General features: G+C 41.4%; 1 protein-coding gene across 1 annotated transcript; it reads right to left on the bottom strand.

Moving 5' to 3' along the window:
* Positions 1-4,080: 4,080 nt before the first annotated feature.
* On the bottom strand, positions 4,081-21,706 carry LOC311122692 (monocyte to macrophage differentiation factor 2-like; the record flags this gene model as incomplete). Its single annotated transcript, XM_084197026.1, has 6 exons — positions 4,081-4,819; positions 8,365-8,434; positions 8,783-8,884; positions 19,782-19,856; positions 20,980-21,140; positions 21,629-21,706. 6 exons carry the CDS (start codon positions 21,704-21,706, stop codon positions 4,616-4,618), a joined length of 690 nt encoding a protein of 229 aa, XP_084053152.1. The 3' UTR covers positions 4,081-4,615.
* Between the last annotated feature and the right edge of the window lie 3,595 nt (positions 21,707-25,301).

The following is a 25,301-nucleotide window of genomic DNA, read 5'->3' as shown; positions in this document are numbered from 1 at the left end:
AAGGGGTTTCTGGTGCTGTCAGATCAGTGGTTGGGAAGGGGTTTCTGGTGCTGTCAGATCAGTGGTTGGGAAGGGGTTTCTGTCTGTCTGTCAGATCAGTGGTTGGGAAGGGGTTTCTGTCTGTCAGATCAGTGGTTGGGAAGGGGTTTCTGTCTGTGAGATCAGTGGTTGGGAAGGGGTTTCTGGTGCTGTCAGATCAGTGGTTGGGAAGGGGTTTCTGGTGCTGTCAGATCAGTGGTTGGGAAGGGGTTTCTGTCTGTCAGATCAGTGGTTGGGAAGGGGTTTCTGGTGCTGTCAGATCAGTGGTTGGGAAGGGGTTTCTGTCTGTCTGTCAGATCAGTGGTTGGGAAGGGGTTTCTGTCTGTCTGTCAGATCAGTGGTTGGGAAGGGGTTTCTGGTGCTGTCAGATCAGTGGTTGGGAAGGGGTTTCTGGTGCTGTCAGATCAGTGGTTGGGAAGGGGTTTCTGGTGCTGTCAGATCAGTGGTTGGGAAGGGGTTTCTGTCTGTCAGATCAGTGGTTGGGAAGGGGTTTCTGTCTGTCAGATCAGTGGTTGGGAAGGGGTTTCTGTCTGTCTGTCAGATCAGTGGTTGGGAAGGGGTTTCTGGTGCTGTCAGATCAGTGGTTGGGAAGGGGTTTCTGTCTGTCAGATCAGTGGTTGGGAAGGGGTTTCTGTCTGTCAGATCAGTGGTTGGGAAGGGGTTTCTGTCTGTCAGATCAGTGGTTGGGAAGGGGTTTCTGGTGCTGTCAGATCAGTGGTTGGGAAGGGGTTTCTGGTGCTGTCAGATCAGTGGTTGGGAAGGGGTTTCTGTCTGTCTGTCAGATCAGTGGTTGGGAAGGGGTTTCTGGTGCTGTCAGATCAGTGGTTGGGAAGGGGTTTCTGGTGCTGTCAGATCAGTGGTTGGGAAGGGGTTTCTGTCTGTCTGATCAGTGGTTGGGAAGGGGTTTCTGTCTGTCTGTCAGATCAGTGGTTGGGAAGGGGTTTCTGTCTGTCAGATCAGTGGTTGGGAAGGGGTTTCTGTCTGTCAGATCAGTGGTTGGGAAGGGGTTTCTGTCTGTCAGATCAGTGGTTGGGAAGGGGTTTCTGTCTGTCTGTCAGATCAGTGGTTGGGAAGGGGTTTCTGTCTGTCTGTCAGATCAGTGGTTGGGAAGGGGTTTCTGGTGCTGTCAGATCACTGCTAACAGAATAAAGGACATGAGGGGGGTGAAGGGCAGGAGATGAAGAGATGTTGGAATAGACCAACATAATGCTGTACAGAAAGAGAATAGTATTGATGACATTCCTATTAGTTCCACTGAGAATATCCAAAGACACGATTGAAGTTATCAAAACGTTTTCAGAAATATAAACCTTATAACATACATACTGTACTGTCTGTTTCTAACTAACCCAGGTCACCTAACTAACCCAGGTCACCTAACTAACCCAGGTCACCTAACTAACCCAGGTCACCTAACTAACCCAGGTCACCTAACTAACCCAGGTCACCTAACTAACCCAGGTCACCTAACTAACCCAGTGGTTCCCAATCCTGGTCCTGGGGACCCAAAGGGGTGCACATGTTTGTTTAGCCCTAGCACGAACGAACACTCCCGATTCAACTTATCAACCCATCATTAAGCATTTGATCAGTTGAATCATATCAACCCATCATTAAGCATTTGATCAGTTGAATCATATCAACCCATCATTAAGCATTTGATCAGTTGAATCATATCAACCCATCATTAAGCATTTGATCAGTTGAATCATATCAACCCATCATTAAGCATTTGATCAGTTGAATCATATCAACCCATCATTAAGCATTTGATCAGTTGAATCATATCAACCCATCATTAAGCATTTGATCAGTTGAATCATTTCAACCCATCATTAAGCATTTGATCGGTTGAATCAGGTGTGTGAGTGCTAGGTCAATAACTACAATGTGCAGCCCTTTGGGTCCCCAGGACCAGGAAACACTGATTCAACCCATATGATGAACCTATATCCTTAACGTAAGACAAACTGCACCCAACTGAACTAAAAGCATTCTACGGTTGTCATGTGAACACGACTCTGCTTAGCAACCACACACACTGAAATGACTAAAGGGATAGAGAACACTAAATAATACTTTAAAAATAACACTAAATAATCCTTATAATAACAATAACACTAAATAATACTTATAATAACAATAACACTAAATAATCCTCATTAGAATAATATTAATAATTATAGCAAACAGTCTGAGACTGCAGTGGTAATGTCAGGTGTACGTGTGTTTCAACGGCTAAGTCCCAAACAGCACCCAACGTAGTGCACTAATTATATAGGGACTACGCATAGAGGCCTGGTTAAAAGTAGTGCACTAATTATATAGGGACTACGCATAGAGGCCTGGTTAAAAGTAGTGCACTAATTATATAGGGACTACGCATAGAGGCCTGGTTAAAAGTAGTGCACTAATTATATAGGGACTACGCATAGAGGCCTGGTTAAAAGTAGTGCACTAATTATATAGGGACTACGCATGGAGGCCTGGTTAAAAGTAGTGCACTAATTATATAGGGACTACGCATAGAGGCCTGGTTAAAAGTAGTGCACTAATTATATAGGGACTACGCATAGAGGCCTGGTTAAAAGTAGTGCACTAATTATATAGGGACTACACAGAGGCCTGGTTAAAAGTAGTGCACTAATTAAATAGGGACTACGCATAGAGGCCTGGTTAAAAGTAGTGCACTAATTATATAGGGACTACGCATAGAGGCCTGGTTAAAAGTAGTGTACTAATTATATAGGGACTACGCATAGAGGCCTGGTTAAAAGTAGTGCACTAATTATATAGGGACTACGCATAGAGGCCTGGTTAAAAGTAGTGCACTAATTATATAGGGACTACGCATAGAGGCCTGGTTAAAAGTAGTGCACTAATTATATAGGGACTACGCATAGAGGCCTGGTTAAAAGTAGTGCACTAATTATATAGGGACTACGCATAGAGGCCTGGTTAAAAGTAGTGCACTAATTATATAGGGACTACGCATAGAGGCCTGGTTAAAAGTAGTGCACTAATTATATAGGGACTACGCATAGAGGCCTGGTTAAAAGAAGTGCACTAATTATATAGGGACTACACATAGAGGCCTGGTTAAAAGTAGTGCACTAATTATATAGGGACTACGCATAGAGGCCTGGTTAAAAGTAGTGCACTAATTATATAGGGACTACGCATAGAGCCCTGGTTAAAAGCAGTGCACTATGTAGGGAACGGGGTGCAATTCGGGACCCAGCCAAAGTGTAGGGACACACACTTAACCACAGATGGAGGACCAGCTCAGCCACTCCAGACACTAACCTGAACCATTAGAGGTTAAAACACCAAACGGATCTAGATCAATGTCTAATAGTAACAGTAATACTACTACTACTACTACTAATAATCATAGTAATAATCATAATAGTAATAATCATAATAGTAATAATCATAATCATCATAATCATAATCATAATAATCATAATCATCATAATCGTAATAGTAATACTAATAATAGTAATACTAATAATAGTAATAATCATAATAGTAATAATCATAATAGTAATAATCATAATAGTAATAATCATAATAATCATAATAATAATAATAATAATAATAATAATCATAATCATCATAATCGTAATAGTAATACTAATAATAGTAATAATCATAATAGTAATAATCGTAATAGTAATACTCATAATAGTAATAATCATAATAGTAATACTCATAATAGTAATAATCATAATAATCATAATCATAATCATCATAATCATAATAGTAATAATCATAATAGTAATACTAATAATCGTAATAATCGTAATAGTAATACTAATAATAGTAATAATCGTAATAGTAATACTAATAATAGTAATAATCGTAATAGTAATACTAATAATAGTAATAATAGTATTAATAATGGCTGTAGTAGGATAATACCTGCGCTAGTCTGGAATGTAATAGTAGTCCAATCAGGAGAAACTCCTCCACCGTCTGTGGCTTCCAGGCTACGCTACACGCTTTCTACACTGGAGGGTTTCGGAACTAGACGACGTCGCCACCTGTCTCCAGCTTCAGGACACTGACAGACAGACAGTTAAAGACGCGGCGCTGTACGGTCATTTAGGCTGTTCCAAATGGTACCTTATTGCCCATAGTGCACTGTGTTTGACCAGGGCTCTGTATGTAGGGAACAGGGTGCCATTTGGGACAGCCTTAAAAACGGACTCTTCCATCTAGAGAACCAGTGATTTACATCATGTCTGACCAGGAAACATAAACCAGTGATTTACATAATGTCTGTCCAGGACACATAAACCAGTGATTTACATAATGTCTGACCAGGACACATAAACCAGTGATTTACATCATGTCTGTCCAGGACACATAAACCCAAACCAGGGGTAGAATGAATAAGAAAATAAAGCGTGAAATAACAGTTTCTATGGTTCTATTCTCATCTCTCCATGTTTCCATGGTTCTATTCTCATCTCTCCATTCCTCCGTTCTTGACATCACTTCTTCACTAGGCCACTCCTTTCTTCAACTTCCTGTGACGTCATCACCCCTCGCCCCCCCAGGCCTCCGTGTGTCATCTGGATGTCTTCATCTGATCGGCTGCTGGCGTGTAGAGGTACCGGTAGATGGCGTAGTAGTGGACGCCCGCTCCCATGGCAACGAACAGGTGCCAGATGGCATGGGCGAATGGGACGAGGCCATCGCTCTTGAAGAACACCATGCCCAGACAGTAACAGGCTCCGCCCACTAACAACTCACACAGCCCCTCACGGTCCGGCTACAGGGGGACAAAAAGGGTTAAAGGTTAAAGGACCAGTTCACCCAAATTACATTCGTACTCTGATCCATCACACTTCTCTGTTTCTTCTTTAGTCTGCCCTCGTTCTGTTTTGACTACTGTTTCTTTTTTAGTCTGCCGTCGTTCTGTTTTGACTACTGTTTCTTGTTTAGTCTGCCGTCGTTCTGTTTTGACTACCGTTTCTTGTTTAGTGTCTGCCGTCGTTCTGTTTTGACTACTGTTTCTTGTTTAGTCTGCCGTCGTTCTGTTTTGACTACTGTTTCTTGTTTAGTCTGCCGTCGTTCTGTTTTGACTACCATTTCTTGTTTAGTCTACCGTCGTTCTGTTTTGACTACTGTTTCTTGTTTAGTCTGCCGTCGTTCTGTTTTGACTACTGTTTCTTGTTTAGTCTGCTGTCGTTCTGTTTTGACTACCGTTTCTTGTTTAGTCTGCCGTCGTTCTGTTTTGACTACTGTTTCTTGTTTAGTCTGCCGTCGTTCTGTTTTGACTACTGTTTCTTGTTTAGTCTGCCCTCGTTCTGTTTTGACTACTGTTTCTTGTTTAGTGTCTGCCGTCGTTCTGTTTTGACTACTGTTTCTTGTTTAGTCTGCCCTCATTCTGTTTTGATTACTGTTTCTTGTTTAGTCTGCCGTCGTTCTGTTTTGACTACTGTTTCTTGTTTAGTCTGCCCTCGTTCTGTTTTGACTACTGTTTCTTGTTTAGTCTGCCCTCGTTCCGTTTTGACTACTGTTTCTTGTTTAGTCTACCGTCGTTCTGTTTTGACTACTGTTTCTTGTTTAGTCTGCCCTCGTTCTGTTTTGACTACTGTTTCTTGTTTAGTCTGCCCTCGTTCTGTTTTGACTACTGTTTCTTGTTTAGTCTGCCCTCGTTCTGTTTTGACTACTGTTTCTTGTTTAGTCTGCTGTCGTTCTGTTTTGACTACTGTTTCTTGTTTAGTCTGCCGTCGTTCTGTTTTGACTACTGTTTCTTGTTTAGTCTGCCCTCGTTCTGTTTTGACTACTGTTTCTTGTTTAGTCTGCCCTCGTTCTGTTTTGACTACTGTTTCTTGTTTAGTGTCTGCCCTCGTTCTGTTTTGACTACTGTTTCTTGTTTAGTCTGCCGTCGTTCTGTTTTGACTACTGTTTCTTGTTTAGTCTGCCGTCGTTCTGTTTTGACTACAGTTTCTTGTTTAGTCTGCCGTCGTTCTGTTTTGACTACTGTTTCTTGTTTAGTCTGCCGTCGTTCTGTTTTGACTACTGTTTCTTGTATAGTCTGCCGTCGTTCTGTTTTGACTACTGTTTCTTGTTTAGTCTGCCGTCGTTCTGTTTTGACTACCGTTTCTTGTTTAGTCTGCCGTCGTTCTGTTTTGACTAATGTTTCTTGTTTAGTCTGCCGTCGTTCTGTTTTGACTACTGTTTCTTGTTTAGTCTGCCGTCGTTCTGTTTTGACTACTGTTTCTTGTTTAGTCTGCCGTCGTTCTGTTTTGACTACTGTTTCTTGTTTAGTCTGCCCTCGTTCTGTTTTGACTACCGTTTCTTGTTTAGTCTGCCCTCGTTCTGTTTTGACTACTGTTTCTTGTTTAGTCTGCCGTCGTTCTGTTTTGACTACTGTTTCTTGTTTAGTCTGCCGTCGTTCTGTTTTGACTACTGTTTCTTGTTTAGTGTCTGCCCTCGTTCTGTTTTGACTACTGTTTCTTGTTTAGTCTGCCGTCGTTCTGTTTTGACTACTGTTTCTTGTTTAGTCTGCCGTCGTTCTGTTTTGACTACAGTTTCTTGTTTAGTCTGCCGTCGTTCTGTTTTGACTACTGTTTCTTGTTTAGTCTGCCGTCGTTCTGTTTTGACTACCGTGTCTTGTTTAGTCTGCCGTCGTTCTGTTTTGACTACTGTTTCTTGTTTAGTCTGCCCTCGTTCTGTTTTGACTACCGTTTCTTGTTTAGTCTGCCCTCGTTCTGTTTTGACTAATGTTTCTTGTTTAGTCTGCCGTCGTTCTGTTTTGACTACTGTTTCTTGTTTAGTCTGCCGTCGTTCTGTTTTGACTACTGTTTCTTGTTTAGTGTCTGCCCTCGTTCTGTTTTGACTACTGTTTCTTGTTTAGTCTGCCCTCGTTCTGTTTTGACTACCATTTCTTGTTTAGTCTGCCCTCGTTCTGTTTTGACTACTGTTTCTTGTTTAGTCTGCCGTCGTTCTGTTTTGACTACTGTTTCTTGTTTAGTCTGCCGTCGTTCTGTTTTGACTACTGTTTCTTGTTTAGTCTGCCGTCGTTCTGTTTTGACTACTGTTTCTTGTTTAGTCTGCCGTCGTTCTGTTTTGACTACTGTTTCTTGTTTAGTCTGCCGTCGTTCTGTTTTGACTACTGTTTCTTGTTTAGTCTGCCCTCGTTCTGTTTTGACTACTGTTTCTTGTTTAGTCTGCCCTCGTTCTGTTTTGACTACTGTTTCTTGTTTAGTCTGCCGTCGTTCTGTTTTGACTACTGTTTCTTGTTTAGTCTGCCCTCGTTCTGTTTTGACTACTGTTTCTTGTTTAGTCTGCCGTCGTTCTGTTTTGACTACTGTTTCTTGTTTAGCCTGCCCTCGTTCTGTTTTGACTACTGTTTCTTGTTTAGTCTGCCGTCGTTCTGTTTTGACTACTGTTTCTTGTTTAGTCTGCCCTCGTTCTGTTTTGACTACTGTTTCTTGTTTAGTCTGCCGTCGTTCTGTTTTGACTACTGTTTCTTGTTTAGCCTGCCCTCGTTCTGTTTTGACTACTGTTTCTTGTTTAGTCTGCCGTCGTTCTGTTTTGACTACTGTTTCTTGTTTAGTCTGCCCTCGTTCTGTTTTGACTACTGTTTCTTGTTTAGTCTGCCGTCGTTCTGTTTTGACTACTGTTTCTTGTTTAGTCTGCCCTCGTTCTGTTTTGACTACTGTTTCTTGTTTAGTCTGCCGTCGTTCTGTTTTGACTACTGTTTCTTGTTTAGTCTGCCATCGTTCTGTTTTGACTACTGTTTCTTGTTTAGTCTGCCGTCGTTCTGTTTTGACTACTGTTTCTTGTTTAGTCTGCCGTCGTTCTGTTTTGACTACTGTTTCTTGTTTAGTCTGCCGTCGTTCTGTTTTGACTACTGTTTCTTGTTTAGTCTGCCCTCGTTCTGTTTTGACTACTGTTTCTTGTTTAGTCTGCCGTCGTTCTGTTTTGACTACTGTTTCTTGTTTAGTCTGCCGTCGTTCTGTTTTGACTACTGTTTCTTGTTTAGTCTGCCGTCGTTCTGTTTTGACTACTGTTTCTTGTTTAGTCTGCCGTCGTTCTGTTTTGACTACCGTTTCATTTCTCCAATTGTAAAGAGAGCGGCTTTGGGTCCTTAAAGTTCTACACAAGTCCCATGTGTTATTGTGATTATAACACACTGGTTCTCACCCAGTAAGCAGTCTATGGACAAGAGACAGCATTCCTTGCTTTGGTTTTGTTTACCTGGCCACAGTCTTAAAATGCTAACTTTTTGTGCCCCAAAACCAATGCAAGTCAATATCCCGGATATTAGCATTTTTTGGCGTTTGATGTCTAAATGTGTCTCACCATGGTCAGGATGACCAAGGCAGGGAACACTCCCATCACTGTATAACAGATCAGTTCCATCAGCTTATACCTGGAGAGAGAGACAGAGACAGAGACAGAGAGAGAGAGAGAGACAGACAGAGAGACAGAGACAGAGAGAGAGAGAGAGACAGAGACAGAGACAGAGACAGAGAGACAGAGAGAGAGCGACAGAGAGACAGAGCGAGAGAGAGACAGAGAGAGAGAGAGACAGAGAGACACAGAGAGAGAGACACAGAGAGAGAGAGAGAGAGGAGAGCGAGGAGGTTAGATATAGGACAGAAACATAGTTAGGATTTAGGGTCTCACAAGGGTCAGGGGGTTAAAGGTCAGGGTGGGGTAATGTGACCTCTAACCTCTTGTGAAAGAAGACACCCACCCACAGACACCCACACGTTACCTCTCGTGGAAGAAGAAGACGTATGTGGTTCCGACAGAGGCCATCACCCAGATCAACCACCTCATGTGACAGGCCCAGGGTCCTAGCTCCCGCAGGTTCAACCTGGATAATATTATGTTACATATTACATCACACAATTTAAACAGACTTCACACAAAACAAGGTCATCATATTCACAAGTTCAGCAGACTGATCTCTGCTCTAGGCCAGACTAGTGAAGTAGACCTGCAGCTCACGCCTGGTATCACAGATATTATAATGGTAGATTATTATATATACACCTGCAGCTCAAGCCTGGTATCACAGATATTATAATGGTAGATTATTATATATACACCTGCAGCTCACGCCTGGTATCACAGATATTATAATGGTAGATTATAATATATACACCTGCAGCTCACGCCTGGTATCACAGATATTATAATGGTAGATTATAATATATACACCTGCAGCTCACGCCTGGTATCACAGATATTATAATGGTAGATTATAATATATACACCTGCAGCTCACGCCTGGTATCACAGATATTATAATGGTAGATTATTATATATACACCTGCAGCTCACGCCTGGTATCACAGATATTATAATGGTAGATTATAATATATACACCTGCAGCTCACGCCTGGTATCACAGAGACAGTAGTGTAGTCTAGTTATAGAGACAGTAGTGTAGTCTAGTTATAGAGACAGTAGTTGTTATAGAGACAGTAGTGTAGTCTAGTTATAGAGACAGTAGTGTAGTCTAGTTATAGAGACAGTAGTGGTTATAGAGACAGTAGTGTAGTCTAGTTATAAAGACAGTAGTGTAGTCTAGTTATAGAGACAGTAGTGTAGTCTAGTTATAAAGACAGTAGTGTAGTCTAGTTATAGAGACAGTAGTGTAGTCTAGTTATAGAGACAGTAGTGGTTATAGAGACAGTAGTGTAGTCTAGTTATAGAGACAGTAGTGTAGTCTAGTTATAGAGACAGTAGTGTAGTCTAGTTATAGAGACAGTAGTGGTTATAGAGACAGTAGTGTAGTCTAGTTATAGAGACAGTAGTGTAGTCTAGTTATAGAGACAGTAGTGGTTATAGAGACAGTAGTGTAGTCTAGTTATAGAGACAGTAGTGTAGTCTAGTTATAGAGACAGTAGTGTAGTCTAGTTATAGAAACAGTAGTGGTTATAGAGACAGTAGTGGTTATAGAGACAGTAGTGTAGTCTAGTTATAGAGACAGTAGTGGTTATAGAGACAGTAGTGGTTATAGAGCCAGTAGTGTAGTCTAGTTATAGAGACAGTAGTGTAGTCTAGTTATAGAAACAGTAGTGGTTATAGAGACAGTAGTGGTTATAGAGCCAGTAGTGTAGTCTAGTTATAGAGACAGTAGTGTAGTCTAGTTATAGAGACAGTAGTGTAGTCTAGTTATAGAAACAGTAGTGGTTATAGAGACAGTAGTGGTTATAGAGCCAGTAGTGTAGTCTAGTTATAGAGACAGTAGTGTAGTCTAGTTATAGAGACAGTAGTGTAGTCTAGTTATAGAGACAGTAGTGTAGTCTAGTTATAGAGACAGTAGTGTAGTCTAGTTATAGAGACAGTAGTGGTTATAGAGACAGTAGTGTAGTCTAGTTATAAAGACAGTAGTGTAGTCTAGTTATAGAGACAGTAGTGGTTATAGAGACAGTAGTGTAGTCTAGTTATAAAGACAGTAGTGTAGTCTAGTTATAGAGACAGTAGTGTAGTCTAGTTATAAAGACAGTAGTGTAGTCTAGTTATAGAGACAGTAGTGTAGTCTAGTTATAGAGACAGTAGTGGTTATAGAGACAGTAGTGGTTATAATGACAGTAGTGTAGTCTAGTTATAGAGACAGTAGTGTAGTCTAGTTATAGAGACAGTAGTGGTTATAGAGACAGTAGTGGTTATAATGACAGTAGTGTAGTCTAGTTATAGAGACAGTAGTGGTTATAGAGACAGTAGTGTAGTCTAGTTATAGAGACAGTAGTGTAGTCTAGTTATAGAGACAGTAGTGGTTATAGAGACAGTAGTGTAGTCTAGTTATAGAGACAGTAGTGTAGTCTAGTTATAGAGACAGTAGTGTAGTCTAGTTATAGAGACAGTAGTGGTTATAGAGACAGTAGTATAGTCTAGTTATAGAAACAGTCGTGTAGTCTAGTTATAGAGACAGTAGTGGTTATAGAGACAGTAGTGTAGTCTAGTTATAGAAACAGTAGTGGTTATAGAGACAGTAGTGGTTATAGAGACAGTAGTGTAGTCTAGTTATAGAGCCAGTAGTGTAGTCTAGTTATAGAGACAGTAGTGTAGTCTAGTTATAGAAACAGTAGTGATTATAGAGACAGTAGTGTAGTCTAGTTATAGAGACAGTAGTGGTTATAGAGACAGTAGTGGTTATAATGACAGTAGTGTAGTCTAGTTATAGAGACAGTAGTGTAGTCTAGTTATAGAGACAGTAGTGGTTATAGAGACAGTAGTGGTTATAATGACAGTAGTGTAGTCTAGTTATAGAGACAGTAGTGGTTATAGAGACAGTAGTGTAGTCTAGTTATAGAGACAGTAGTGTAGTCTAGTTATAGAGACAGTAGTGTAGTCTAGTTATAGAGACAGTAGTGGTTATAGAGACAGTAGTGTAGTCTAGTTATAGAGACAGTCGTGTAGTCTAGTTATAGAGACAGTAGTGGTTATAGAGACAGTAGTGTAGTCTAGTTATAGAAACAGTAGTGGTTATAGAGACAGTAGTGGTTATAGAGACAGTAGTGTAGTCTAGTTATAGAGCCAGTAGTGTAGTCTAGTTATAGAGACAGTAGTGGTTATAGAGACAGTAGTGGTTATAATGACAGTAGTGTAGTCTAGTTATAGAGACAGTAGTGTAGTCTAGTTATAGAGACAGTAGTGGTTATAGAGACAGTAGTGGTTATAATGACAATAGTGTAGTCTAGTTATAGAGAGAGTAGTGGTTATAGAGACAGTAGTGTAGTCTAGTTATAGAGACAGTAGTGTAGTCTAGTTATAGAGACAGTAGTGTAGTCTAGTTATAGAGACAGTAGTGGTTATAGAGACAGTAGTGTAGTCTAGTTATAGAGACAGTCGTGTAGTCTAGTTATAGAGACAGTAGTGGTTATAGAGACAGTAGTGTAGTCTAGTTATAGAAACAGTAGTGGTTATAGAGACAGTAGTGGTTATAGAGACAGTAGTGTAGTCTAGTTATAGAGCCAGTAGTGTAGTCTAGTTATAGAGACAGTAGTGTAGTCTAGTTATAAAAACAGTAGTGATTATAGAGACAGTAGTGGTTATAGAGACAGTAGTGTAGTCTAGTTATAGAGACAGTAGTGTAGTCTAGTTATAGAGACAGTAGTGTAGTCTAGTTATAGAAACAGTAGTGGTTATAGAGACAGTAGTGTAGTCTAGTTATAGAGACAATAGTGTAGTCTAGTTATAGAGACAGTAGTGTAGTCTAGTTATAGAGACAGTAGTGTAGTCTAGTTATAGAGACAGTAGTGTAGTCTAGTTATAGAAACAGTAGTGGTTATAGAGACAGTAGTGTAGTCTAGTTATAGAGACAGTAGTGTAGTCTAGTTATAGAGACAGTAGTGTAGTCTAGTTATAGAGACAGTAGTGTAGTCTAGTTATAGAGACAGTAGTGTAGTCTAGTTATAGAGACAGTAGTGGTTATAGAGACAGTAGTGTAGTCTAGTTATAGAGACAGTAGTGGTTATAGAGACAGTAGTGTAGTCTAGTTATAGAAACAGTAGTGGTTATAGAGACAGTAGTGTAGTCTAGTTATAGAGACAGTAGTGTAGTCTAGTTATAGAGACAGTAGTGTAGTCTAGTTATAGAGACAGTAGTGTAGTCTAGTTATAGAAACAGTAGTGGTTATAGAGACAGTAGTGTAGTCTAGTTATAGAGACAGTAGTGTAGTCTAGTTATAGAGACAGTAGTGTAGTCTAGTGATAGAGACAGTAGTGTAGTCTAGTTATAGAGACAGTAGTGTAGTCTAGTTATAGAGACAGTAGTGGTTATAGAGACAGTAGTGTAGTCTAGTTATAGAGACAGTAGTGTAGTCTAGTTATAGAGACAGTAGTGTAGTCTAGTTATAAAGACAGTAGTGTAGTCTAGTTATAGAGACAGTAGTGTAGTCTAGTTATAGAGACAGTAGTGGTTATAGAGACAGTAGTGGTTATAATGACAGTAGTGTAGTCTAGTTATAGAGACAGTAGTGTAGTCTAGTTATAGAGACAGTAGTGGTTATAGAGACAGTAGTGTAGTCTAGTTATAGAGACAGTAGTGTAGTCTAGTTATAGAGACAGTAGTGTAGTCTAGTTATAGAGACAGTAGTGGTTATAGAGACAGTAGTGTAGTCTAGTTATAGAGACAGTAGTGTAGTCTAGTTATAGAGACAGTAGTGGTTATAGAGACAGTAGTGTAGTCTAGTTATAGAGACAGTAGTGTAGTCTAGTTATAGAAACAGTAGTGGTTATAGAGACAGTAGTGGTTTTAGAGACAGTAGTGTAGTCTAGTTATAGAGCCAGTAGTGTAGTCTAGTTATAGAGACAGTAGTGTAGTCTAGTTATAGAAACAGTAGTGGTTATAGAGCCAGTAGTGTAGTCTAGTTATAGAGACAGTAGTGTAGTCTAGTTATAGAGACAGTAGTGTAGTCTAGTTATAGAGACAGTAGTGTAGTCTAGTTATAGAGACAGTAGTGTAGTCTAGTTATAGAGACAGTAGTGTAGTCTAGTTATAGAGACAGTAGTGGTTATAGAGACAGTAGTGTAGTCTAGTTATAAAGACAGTAGTGTAGTCTAGTTATAGAGACAGTAGTGTAGTCTAGTTATAGAGACAGTAGTGGTTATAGAGACAGTAGTGTAGTCTAGTTATAGAGACAGTAGTGGTTATAGAGACAGTAGTGTAGTCTAGTTATAAAGACAGTAGTGTAGTCTAGTTATAGAGACAGTAGTGTAGTCTAGTTATAGAGACAGTAGTGGTTATAGAGACAGTAGTGGTTATAATGACAGTAGTATAGTCTAGTTATAGAGACAGTAGTGTAGTCTAGTTATAGAGACAGTAGTGGTTATAGAGACAGTAGTGGTTATAATGACAGTAGTGTAGTCTAGTTATAGAGACAGTAGTGGTTATAGAGACAGTAGTGTAGTCTAGTTATAGAGACAGTAGTGTAGTCTAGTTATAGAGACAGTAGTGTAGTCTAGTTATAGAGACAGTAGTGGTTATAGAGACAGTAGTGTAGTCTAGTTATAGAGACAGTCGTGTAGTCTAGTTATAGAGACAGTAGTGGTTATAGAGACAGTAGTGTAGTCTAGTTATAGAGCCAGTAGTGTAGTCTAGTTATAGAGACAGTAGTGTAGTCTAGTTATAGAGACAGTAGTGTAGTCTAGTTATAGAAACAGTAGTGATTATAGAGACAGTAGTGGTTATAGAGACAGTAGTGTAGTCTAGTTATAGAGACAGTAGTGTAGTCTAGTTATAGAGACAGTAGTGTAGTCTAGTTATAGAAACAGTAGTGGTTATAGAGACAGTAGTGGTTATAGAGACAGTAGTGTAGTCTAGTTATAGAGCCAGTAGTGTAGTCTAGTTATAGAGACAGTAGTGTAGTCTAGTTATAGAGACAGTAGTGTAGTCTAGTTATAGAAACAGTAGTGATTATAGAGACAGTAGTGGTTATAGAGACAGTAGTGTAGTCTAGTTATAGAGACAGTAGTGTAGTCTAGTTATAGAGACAGTAGTGTAGTCTAGTTATAGAGACAGTAGTGTAGTCTAGTTATAGAGACAGTAGTGTAGTCTAGTTATAGAGACAGTAGTGTAGTCTAGTTATAGAGACAGTAGTGTAGTCTAGTTATAGAAACAGTAGTGATTATAGAGACAGTAGTGGTTATAGAGACAGTAGTGTAGTCTAGTTATAGAGACAGTAGTGTAGTCTAGTTATAGAGACAGTAGTGTAGTCTAGTTATAGAAACAGTAGTGGTTATAGAGACAGTAGTGGTTATAGAGACAGTAGTGTAGTCTAGTTATAGAGCCAGTAGTGTAGTCTAGTTATAGAGACAGTAGTGTAGTCTAGTTATAGAGACAGTAGTGTAGTCTAGTTATAGAAACAGTAGTGATTATAGAGACAGTAGTGTAGTCTAGTTATAGAGACAGTAGTGGTTATAGAGACAGTAGTGGTTATAGAGACAGTAGTGTAGTCTAGTTATAGAGACAGTAGTGTAGTCTAGTTATAGAGACAGTAGTGTAGTCTAGTTATAGAGACAGTAGTAGTTATAGAGACAGTAGTGGTTATAGAGACAGTAGTGTAGTCTAGTTATAGAGACAGTAGTGTAGTCTAGTTATAGAGACAGTAGTGTAGTCTAGTTATAGAAACAGTAGTGGTTATAGAGACAGTAGTGTAGTCTAGTTATAGAGACAGTAGTGTAGTCTAGTTATAGAGACAGTAGTGTAGTCTAGTTATAGAGACAGTAGTGTAGTCTAGTTATAGAGACAGTAGTGTAGTCTAGTTATAGAGACAGTAGTGTAGTCTAGTTATAGAGACAGTAGTGGTTATAGAGACAGTAGTGTAGTCTAGTTATAGAGACAGTAGTGGTTATAGAGACAGTAGTGTAGTCTAGTTATAGAAACAGTAGTGGTTATAGAGACAGTAGTGTAGTCTAGTTATAGAGACAGTAGTGTAGTCTAGTTATAGAGACAGTAGTGTAGTCTAGTTATAGAGACAGTAGTGTAGTCTAGTTATAGAAACAGTAGTGGTTATAGAGACAGTAGTGTAGTCTAGTTATAGAGACAGTAGTGTAGTCTAGTTATAGAGACAGTAGTGTAGTCTAGTGATAGAGACAGTAGTGTAGTCTAGTTATAGAGACAGTAGTGTAGTCTAGTTATAGAGACAGTAGTGTAGTCTAGTTATAAAGACAGTAGTGTAGTCTAGTTATAGAGACAGTAGTGTAGTCTAGTTATAAAGACAGTAGTGTAGTCTAGTTATAGAGACAGTAGTGTAGTCTAGTTATAGAGACAGTAGTGGTTATAGAGACAGTAGTGGTTATAATGACAGTAGTGTAGTCTAGTTATAGAGACAGTAGTGGTTATAGAGACAGTAGTGTAGTCTAGTTATAGAGACAGTAGTGTAGTCTAGTTATAGAGACAGTAGTGGTTATAGAGACAGTAGTGTAGTCTAGTTATAGAGACAGTCGTGTAGTCTAGTTATAGAGACAGTAGTGGTTATAGAGACAGTAGTGTAGTCTAGTTATAGAGACAGTAGTGTAGTCTAGTTATAGAGACAGTAGTGTAGTCTAGTTATAGAAACAGTAGTGGTTATAGAGACAGTAGTGGTTATAGAGACAGTAGTGTAGTCTAGTTATAGAGCCAGTAGTGTAGTCTAGTTATAGAGACAGTAGTGTAGTCTAGTTATAGAGACAGTAGTGTAGTCTAGTTATAGAAACAGTAGTGATTATTTAGACAGTAGTGGTTATAGAGACAGTAGTGTAGTCTAGTTATAGAGACAGTAGTGTAGTCTAGTTATAGAGACAGTAGTGTAGTCTAGTTATAGAAACAGTAGTGGTTATAGAGACAGTAGTGGTTATAGAGACAGTAGTGTAGTCTAGTTATAGAGCCAGTAGTGTAGTCTAGTTATAGAGACAGTAGTGTAGTCTAGTTATAGAGACAGTAGTGGTTATAGAGACAGTAGTGTAGTCTAGTTATAGAGACAGTAGTGTAGTCTAGTTATAGAGACAGTAGTGTAGTCTAGTTATAAAGACAGTAGTGTAGTCTAGTTATAGAGACAGTAGTGTAGTCTAGTTATAGAGACAGTAGTGGTTATAGAGACAGTAGTGGTTATAATGACAGTAGTGTAGTCTAGTTATAGAGACAGTAGTGTAGTCTAGTTATAGAGACAGTAGTGTAGTCTAGTTATAGAGACAGTAGTGTAGTCTAGTTATAAAGACAGTAGTGTAGTCTAGTTATAGAGACAGTAGTGGTTATAGAGACAGTAGTGTAGTCTAGTTATAGAGACAGTAGTGTAGTCTAGTTATAGAGACAGTAGTGTAGTCTAGTTATAAAGACAGTAGTGTAGTCTAGTTATAGAGACAGTAGTGTAGTCTAGTTATAGAGACAGTAGTGGTTATAGAGACAGTAGTGGTTATAATGACAGTAGTGTAGTCTAGTTATAGAGACAGTAGTGTAGTCTAGTTATAGAGACAGTAGTGGTTATAGAGACAGTAGTGTAGTCTAGTTATAGAGACAGTAGTGTAGTCTAGTTATAGAGACAGTCGTGTAGTCTAGTTATAGAGACAGTCGTGTAGTCTAGTTATAGAGACAGTAGTGGTTATAGAGACAGTAGTGTAGTCTAGTTATAGAAACAGTAGTGGTTATAGAGACAGTAGTGGTTATAGAGACAGTAGTGTAGTCTAGTTATAGAGCCAGTAGTGTAGTCTAGTTATAGAGACAGTAGTGTAGTCTAGTTATAGAGACAGTAGTGTAGTCTAGTTATAGAAACAGTAGTGGTTATAGAGACAGTAGTGTAGTCTAGTTATAGAGACAGTAGTGTAGTCTAGTTATAGAGACAGTAGTGTAGTCTAGTTATAGAGACAGTAGTGTAGTCTAGTTATAGAGACAGTAGTGGTTATAGAGACAGTAGTGTAGTCTAGTTATAGAGACAGTAGTGTAGTCTAGTTATAGAGACAGTAGTGTAGTCTAGTTATAGAGACAGTAGTGTAGTCTAGTTATAGAGACAGTAGTGGTTATAGAGACAGTAGTGTAGTCTAGTTATAGAGACAGTAGTGTAGTCTAGTTATAGAAACAGTAGTGTAGTCTAGTTATAGAGACAGTAGTGTAGTCTAGTTATAGAGACAGTAGTGGTTATAGAGACAGTAGTGTAGTCTAGTTATAGAGACAGTAGTGTAGTCTAGTTATAGAAACAGTAGTGGTTATAGAGACAGTAGTGTAGTCTAGTTATAGAGACAGTAGTGTAGTCTAGTTATAGAGACAGTAGTGTAGTCTAGTTATAGAGACAGTAGTGTAGTCTAGTTATAGAGACAGTAGTGGTTATAGAGACAGTAGTGTAGTCTAGTTATAGAGACAGTAGTGGTTATAGAGACAGTAGTGTAGTCTAGTTATAGAGACAGTAGTGTAGTCTAGTTATAGAGACAGTAGTGGTTATAGAGACAGTAGTGTAGTCTAGTTATAGAGACAGTAGTGTAGTCTAGTTATAGAAACAGTAGTGGTTATAGAGACAGTAGTGTAGTCTAGTTATAGAGACAGTAGTGTAGTCTAGTTATAGAGACAGTAGTGTAGTCTAGTTATAGAGACAGTAGTGTAGTCTAGTTATAGAGACAGTAGTGGTTATAGAGACAGTAGTGTAGTCTAGTTATAGAGACAGTAGTGTAGTCTAGTTATAGAGACAGTAGTGTAGTCTAGTTATAGAGACAGTAGTGTAGTCTAGTTATAGAGACAGTAGTGGTTATAGAGACAGTAGTGTAGTCTAGTTATAGAGACAGTAGTGTAGTCTAGTTATAGAAACAGTAGTGTAGTCTAGTTATAGAGACAGTAGTGTAGTCCAGTTATAGAGACAGTAGTGGTTATAGAGACAGTAGTGTAGTCTAGTTATAGAGACAGTAGTGTAGTCTAGTTATAGAAACAGTAGTGGTTATAGAGACAGTAGTGTAGTCTAGTTATAGAGACAGTAGTGTAGTCTAGTTATAGAGACAGTAGTGTAGTCTAGTTATAGAGACAGTAGTGTAGTCTAGTTATAGAGACAGTAGTGGTTATAGAGACAGTAGTGTAGTCTAGTTATAGAGACAGTAGTGGTTATAGAGACAGTAGTGTAGTCTAGTTATAGAGACAGTAGTGTAGTCTAGTTATAGAGACAGTAGTGTAGTCTAGTTATAGAGACAGTAGTGTAGTCTAGTTATAGAGACAGTAGTGTAGTCTAGTTATAGAGACAGTAGTGTAGTCTAGTTATAGAGACAGTAGTGTAGTCTAGTTATAGAGACAGTAGTGTAGTCTAGTTATAGAAACAGTAGTGGTTATAGAGACAGTAGTGTAGTCTAGTTATAGAGACAGTAGTGTAGTCTAGTTATAGAGACAGTAGTGGTTATAGAGACAGTAGTGTAGTCTAGTTATAGAGACAGTAGTGGTTATAGAGACAGTAGTGTAGTCTAGTTATAGAGACAGTAGTGTAGTCTAGTTATAGAGACAGTAGTGTAGTCTAGTTATAGAGACAGTAGTGTAGTCTAGTTATAGAGACAGTAGTGTAGTCTAGTTATAGAGACAGTAGTGTAGTCTAGTTATAGAGACAGTAGTGTAGTCTAGTTATAGAGACAGTAGTGTAGTCTAGTTATAGAGACAGTAGTGTAGTCTAGTTATAGAGACAGTAGTGTAGTCTAGTTATAGAGACAGTAGTGGTTATAGAGACAGTAGTGTAGTCTAGTTATAGAGACAGTAGTGTAGTTTAGTTATAGAGACAGTAGTGTAGTCTAGTTATAGAGACAGTAGTGTAGTCTAGTTATAGAGACAGTAGTGTAGTCTAGTTATAGAGACAGTAGTGTAGTCTAGTTATAGAGACAGTAGTGGTTATAGAGACAGTAGTGTAGTCTAGTTATAGAGACAGTAGTGTAGTCTAGTTATAGAGACAGTAGTGTAGTCTAGTGATAGAGACAGTAGTGTAGTCTAGTTATAGAGACAGTAGTGGTTATAGAGACAGTAGTGTAGTCTAGTTATAGAGACAGTAGTGTAGTCTAGTTATAGAGACAGTAGTGTAGTCTAGTTATAGAGACAGTAGTGGTTATAGAGACAGTAGTGTAGTCTAGTTATAGAGACAGTAGTGTAGTCTAGTTATAGAGACAGTAGTGTAGTCTAGTTATAGAGACAGTAGTGTAGTCTAGTTATAGAGACAGTAGTGTAGTCTAGTTATAGAGACAGTAGTGTAGTCTAGTTATAGAGACAGTAGTGTAGTCTAGTTATAGAGACAGTAGTGTAGTCTAGTTATAGAGACAGTAGTGTATTCTCACCAGGGTGCGTAGGAGGCCGCTATGAAGAAATAGATCACCATCCGGTCACACATGTGGAAACAGTGCTCCACAGACCTAGAGAGATATAGAACATTATTAGACATAGTACTGCTATTAACCCTATACACTGCCTAAACCTAACCCTATACACTGCCTAACCCTAACCCTATACACTGCCTAACCCTAACCCTATACACTGCCTAACCCTAACCCTATACACTGCCTAACCCTAACCCTATACACTGCCTAACCCTAACCCTATACACTGCCTAACCCTAACCCTATACACTGCCTAACCCTAACCCTATACACTGCCTAACCCTAACCCTATACACTGCCTAACCCTAACCCTATACACTGCCTAACCCTAACCCTATAGACAGATCACCATCCTTCCTGTCACATGTGGAAACAGTGCTCCACAGACCTAGAGAGAAACATATAACATATCATTATTACAGTCTACATACTATCTAACCCTAAACCTCCAGATTACAGAGAGACTCACAGGATAGAACATTGCTACAACCCTGTTAAAACATGAGAATCTCTTTACACCAGACCCACAGAATAACCCCGTTATAACATGAGAATCTCTTTAGACCCACAGAATAACCCTGTTATAACATGAGAATCTCTTTAGACCCACAGAATAACCCTGTTATAACATGATAATCTCTTTACACCAGACCCACAGAATAACCCTGTTAAAACATGAGAATCTCTTTACACCAGACCCACAGAATAACCCTGTTAAAACATGAGAATCTCTTTACACCAGACCCACAGAATAACCCTGTTATAACATGATAATCTCTGGCCCTACAGATACATACACACTAACATCTCTGTCATGACAACATCATTCCATTAATGTAACTCTAATCCCCTCCCAGAAAGGGAGGGAGAGAGAGAGAGAGAGAGAGAGAGAGAGAGAGAGAGAGAGAGAGAGAGAGAGAGAGAGAGAGAGAGAGAGAGAGAGAGAGAGAGAGAGAGAGAGAGAGAGAGAGAGAGAGAGAGGTGGGAGTGAGAGTGTGTTTGTGTGTTTTTTGTATGTGCGGGTGTGCATGCGTCACTGTGTGTGTGTGCGTGTGTGCGTGCGTGCGTCTACCGTAGGTGGCTCTTCTTCCAGGTCACAGTGTGTGTGTGCGTGCGTGTGTGTGTGTGTGTGTGTGCGTGCGTGCGTGCGTGCGTCTACCGTAGGTGGCTCTTCTTCCAGGTCACAGTGTGGAACAGAGTAGAGATGAGGAAGAGGGAGGTAAGCCCCGCCCCATAGAGCCAGGCTGAGACGCGCTCCCATTGGTCCTCAGACAGGAAGTGCAGCACAGAGCTGCCCAATAGGCTGGGGATTACCCACAGCTGCAGGAAATAGACACAACTCAATAACGCTGGTCCTCTGTAGCTCAGTCGGTTCAACTCCCGGGACCACCCAAAAACTACATGTATGGACACATGACATCTGATAAATGGCATTATTAGATTAAAATTATTATAATCATTATTATAATCATTAATATGTGTGTGTTAGTGTGTGTCAGTGTGTGTCAGTGTGTGGCAGTGTGTGTGTGTTCGTGTGTGTATGTATTTTGCATGTGTGTGTGTTTGAATGTGTATATTTGTGTATGTTCGTGTGTCTCACCTTGTGTATCTCACTGTGTGTGTGTGTGTGTGTGGGTATGTACTTGCGTGTGTGTGTGTGTGTGTGTGTGTGTGTGTGTGTGTGTGTGTGTGTGTGTGTGTGTGTGTGTGTGTGTGTGTGTGTGTGTGTGTCTGTGTGTGTGTGTGTCTGTGTGTGTGTGTGTGTGTGTGTGTGTGTGTGTGTGTGTGTGTGTGTGTGTGTGTCTCACCGCGTGTGTAGCACAGTTGGCAGCATGTTCATAGTCTGTGGGCTGGTATCTCTTATTGGACGGAACTCTGTTATTCATAAATCTGGAATTCAAAACAAACAGGACAATCAGCGTCCTGCTGACAGTCAGGCTTTCATACAGTTACCAACATCACTGACTAATGTTACTCCTCCCCTCCCTCTTCTCCTCCTGTCCCCCATCTCGCCCCTACTCCTCCCTCTCCCTCCCTCCCTCCTCCCCAACAACACTCTACCTAACCCAGAAACCTGTTTCCTGCTCCTTGCCATGACCACAGTTGCCTGGCAACTGCCGGTAACCACGGCTCGACTGAGGCTGAGATAAGAGGTCTGTCACACACAGCAACAGAAGAAGTAGCTGTAGAGTGGTGATGTCACTGTAGCCATGGAAACCCCCGAGCAAGGATTTTTTTGTCGCGCTGAAAACTCCCTTTTCTCTCCATCTCTTCTCTCCCCCCATCTCTCCTCTCCCCCCATCTCTCCTCTCCCCCCATCTCTCCTCTCCCCCCATCTCTCCTCTCTCCCCATCTCTCCTCTCTCCCCATCTCTCCTCTCCCCCATCTCTCCTCTCCCCCATCTCTCCTCTCCCCATCTCTCCTCTCCCCATCTCCCCATCTCTCCTCTCCCTCCATCTGTCCTCTCCCCTCCATCTCTCCTCTCCCTCCATCTCTCCCCATCTCTCCTCTCTCCCATCTCTCCTCTCTCCCCATCTCTCCTCTCCCCCATCTCTCCTCTCCCCCATCTCTCCTCTCCCCATCTCTCCTCTCCCCATCTCCCCATCTCTCCTCTCCCTCCATCTGTCCTCTCCCCTCCATCTCTCCTCTCCCTCCATCTCTCCCCATCTCTCCTCTCTCCCATCTCTCCTCTCCCCATCTCTCCATCTCCCCCATCTCTCCTCTCCCCATCTCTCCTCTCCCCTCCCCATCTCTCCTCTCCCCATCTCCCCTCTCCCTCCATCTCTCCTCTCCCCTCCATCTCTCCTCTCCCTCCATCTCTCCTCTCCCCTCCATCTCTCCTCTCCCCCCATCTCTCCTCTCCCTCCATCTCTCCTCTCCCCTCCATCTCTCCTCTCCCCTCCATCTCTCCCCTCCATCTCTCCTCTCCCTCCATCTCTCCTCTCCCTCCATCTCTCCTCTCCCCCCATCTCTCCTCTCCCTCCATCTCTCCTCTCCCTCCATCTCTCCTCTCCCTCATCTCTCCTCTCCATCCATCTCTCCTCTCCCCTCCATCTCTCCTCTCCCCCCCATCTCTCCTCTCCCTCCATCTCTCCTCTCCCCCCATCTCTCCTCTCCCTCCATCTCTCCTCTCCCTCCATCTCTCCTCTCCCCTCCATCTCTCCTCTCCCCTCCATCTCTCCTCTCCCCTCCATCTCTCCTCTCCCCTCCATCTCTCCCCTCCATCTCTCCTCTCCATCTCTCCTCTCCCTCCATCTCTCCTCTCCCTCCATCTCTCCTCTCCCTCCATCTCTCCTCTCCCTCCATCTCTCCTCTCCCTCCATCTCTCCTCCATCTCTCCTCTCCCCTCCATCTCTCCTCTCCCCCCCATATCTCCTCTCCCCCATCTCTCCTCTCTCCCCATCTCTCCTCTCTCTCCATCTCTCTCCTCCCTCCCTCTCCATCTCTCTCCTCCCTCCCTCTCCATCTCTCTCCTCCCTCCCTCTCCATCTCTCTCCTCCCTCCCTCCCTCCCCGTCTTCCCTCCTTTCCTCTCAGTGATGTAATGAGCATGTGTCTGGGGAAGAGAAGAGGATGGGCAGAGACAGGAACACACACTGACATGTAGAAACTCTAACAGCAGCGGTTATATCTGGGGCCACAGAGAAACAACAGCAGCGGTTATATCTGGGGCCACAGAGAAACAACAGCAGCGGTTATATCTGGGGCCACAGAGAAACAACAGCAGCGGTTATATCTGGGGCCACAGAGAAACAACAGCAGCGGTTATATCTGGGGCCAAAGAGAAACAACAGCAGCGGTTATATCTGGGGCCACAGAGAAACAACAGCAGCGGTTATATCTGGGGCCACAGAGAAACAACAGCAACGGTTATATCTGGGGCCACAGAGAAACAACAGCAGCGGTTATATCTGGGGCCACAGAGAAACAACAGCAGCGGTTATATCTGGGGCCAAAGAGAAACAACAGCAGCGGTTATATCTGGGGCCACAGAGAAACAACAGCAGCGGTTATATCTGGGGCCACAGAGAAACAACAGCAGCGGTTATATCTGGGGCCACAGAGAAACAACAGCAGCGGTTATATCTGGGGCCACAGAGGAACAACAGCAGCGGTTATATCTGGGGCCACAGAGAAACAATGAGAGGCGCAGTGGTATTTGTGTTTTCCTGTCCCTGGAAACTAACAGAGAGATACTGTTAACTCAACCATGTAACAATAGCCCACATCTACACAACTGGGACCCAACCACAACACACACACACACATGAAGAGATGTATTAGCTCCCAGGGCTAATGCACAGGGCTTTCGCTCAACTGGCTAACACAGTCACAGGGTTCAAACCCAGGCTGTGACTCACAGACTCCTGGCTCAGTAAGTCCCTATAAAGTTTCCCCGAGGTACAGATCTTGGATCAGCTTCCCCATCTCCCAATCCCAACCTTAACCATTACACACTAACCTAACCACTGATCTAGGACCAGATTCCCCTGACCCAGTCCCAACCTGAACCATTACACACTAACCTAACCACTGATCTAGGACCAGATTCCCCTGACCCAGTACTAACCTAAACCATTACACACTAACCTAACCACTGATCTAGGACCAGATTCCCCTGACCCAGTACTAACCTGAACCATTAGATACTAATCTAACCACTGATCTAGGACCAGATTCCCCTGACCCAGTACTAACCTAAACCATTACACACTAACCTAACCACTGATCTAGGACCAGATTCCCCTGACCCAGTCCTAACAGTAACCTAACCACTGATCTAGGACCAGATTCCCCTGACCCAGTCCCAACCTTAACCATTACACACTAACCTAACCACTGATCTAGGACCAGATTCCCCTGACCCAGTCCCAACCTTAACCATTACACACTAACCTAACCACTGATCTAGGACCAGATTCCCCTGACCCAGTCCCAACCTTAACCATTACACACTAACCTAACCACTGATCTAGGACCAGATTCCCCTGACCCAGTCCCAACCTTAACCATTACACACTAACCTAACCACTGATCTAGGACCAGATTCCCCTGACCCAATCCCAACCTTAACCATTAGTGGGGAAAATGCTAAACGGACCCAAGACCAGCGTCAACATGACCCTTAACACTATACAGTAGGTAGAGGTTGTCCCTCTCTAGTCTCTAAACACTATACAGTAGGTAGAGGTTGTCCTCTCTAGTCTCTAAACACTATACAGTAGGTAGAGGTTGTCCCTCTCTAGTCTCTAAACACTATACAGTAGGTAGAGGTTGTCCTCTCTAGTCTCTAAACACTATACAGTAGGTAGAGGTTGTCCCTCTCTAGTCTCTTAACACTATACAGTAGGTAGAGGTTGTCCCTCTCTAGTCTCTAAACACTATACAGTAGGTAGAGGTTGTCCTCTCTAAACACTATACAGTAGGTAGAGGTTGTCCCTCTCTAGTCTCTAAACACTATACAGTAGGTAGAGGTTGTCCT

Source organism: Coregonus lavaretus (genome assembly GCF_964263955.1).
Source record: "Coregonus lavaretus genome assembly, contig: HAP1_SCAFFOLD_3227, whole genome shotgun sequence".
NCBI classification, from domain to species: domain Eukaryota; kingdom Metazoa; phylum Chordata; class Actinopteri; order Salmoniformes; family Salmonidae; genus Coregonus; species Coregonus lavaretus.
The sequence above is the reverse complement of the archived record's forward strand: the minus strand, read 5'-3'. Positions and strand labels throughout refer to the sequence as shown.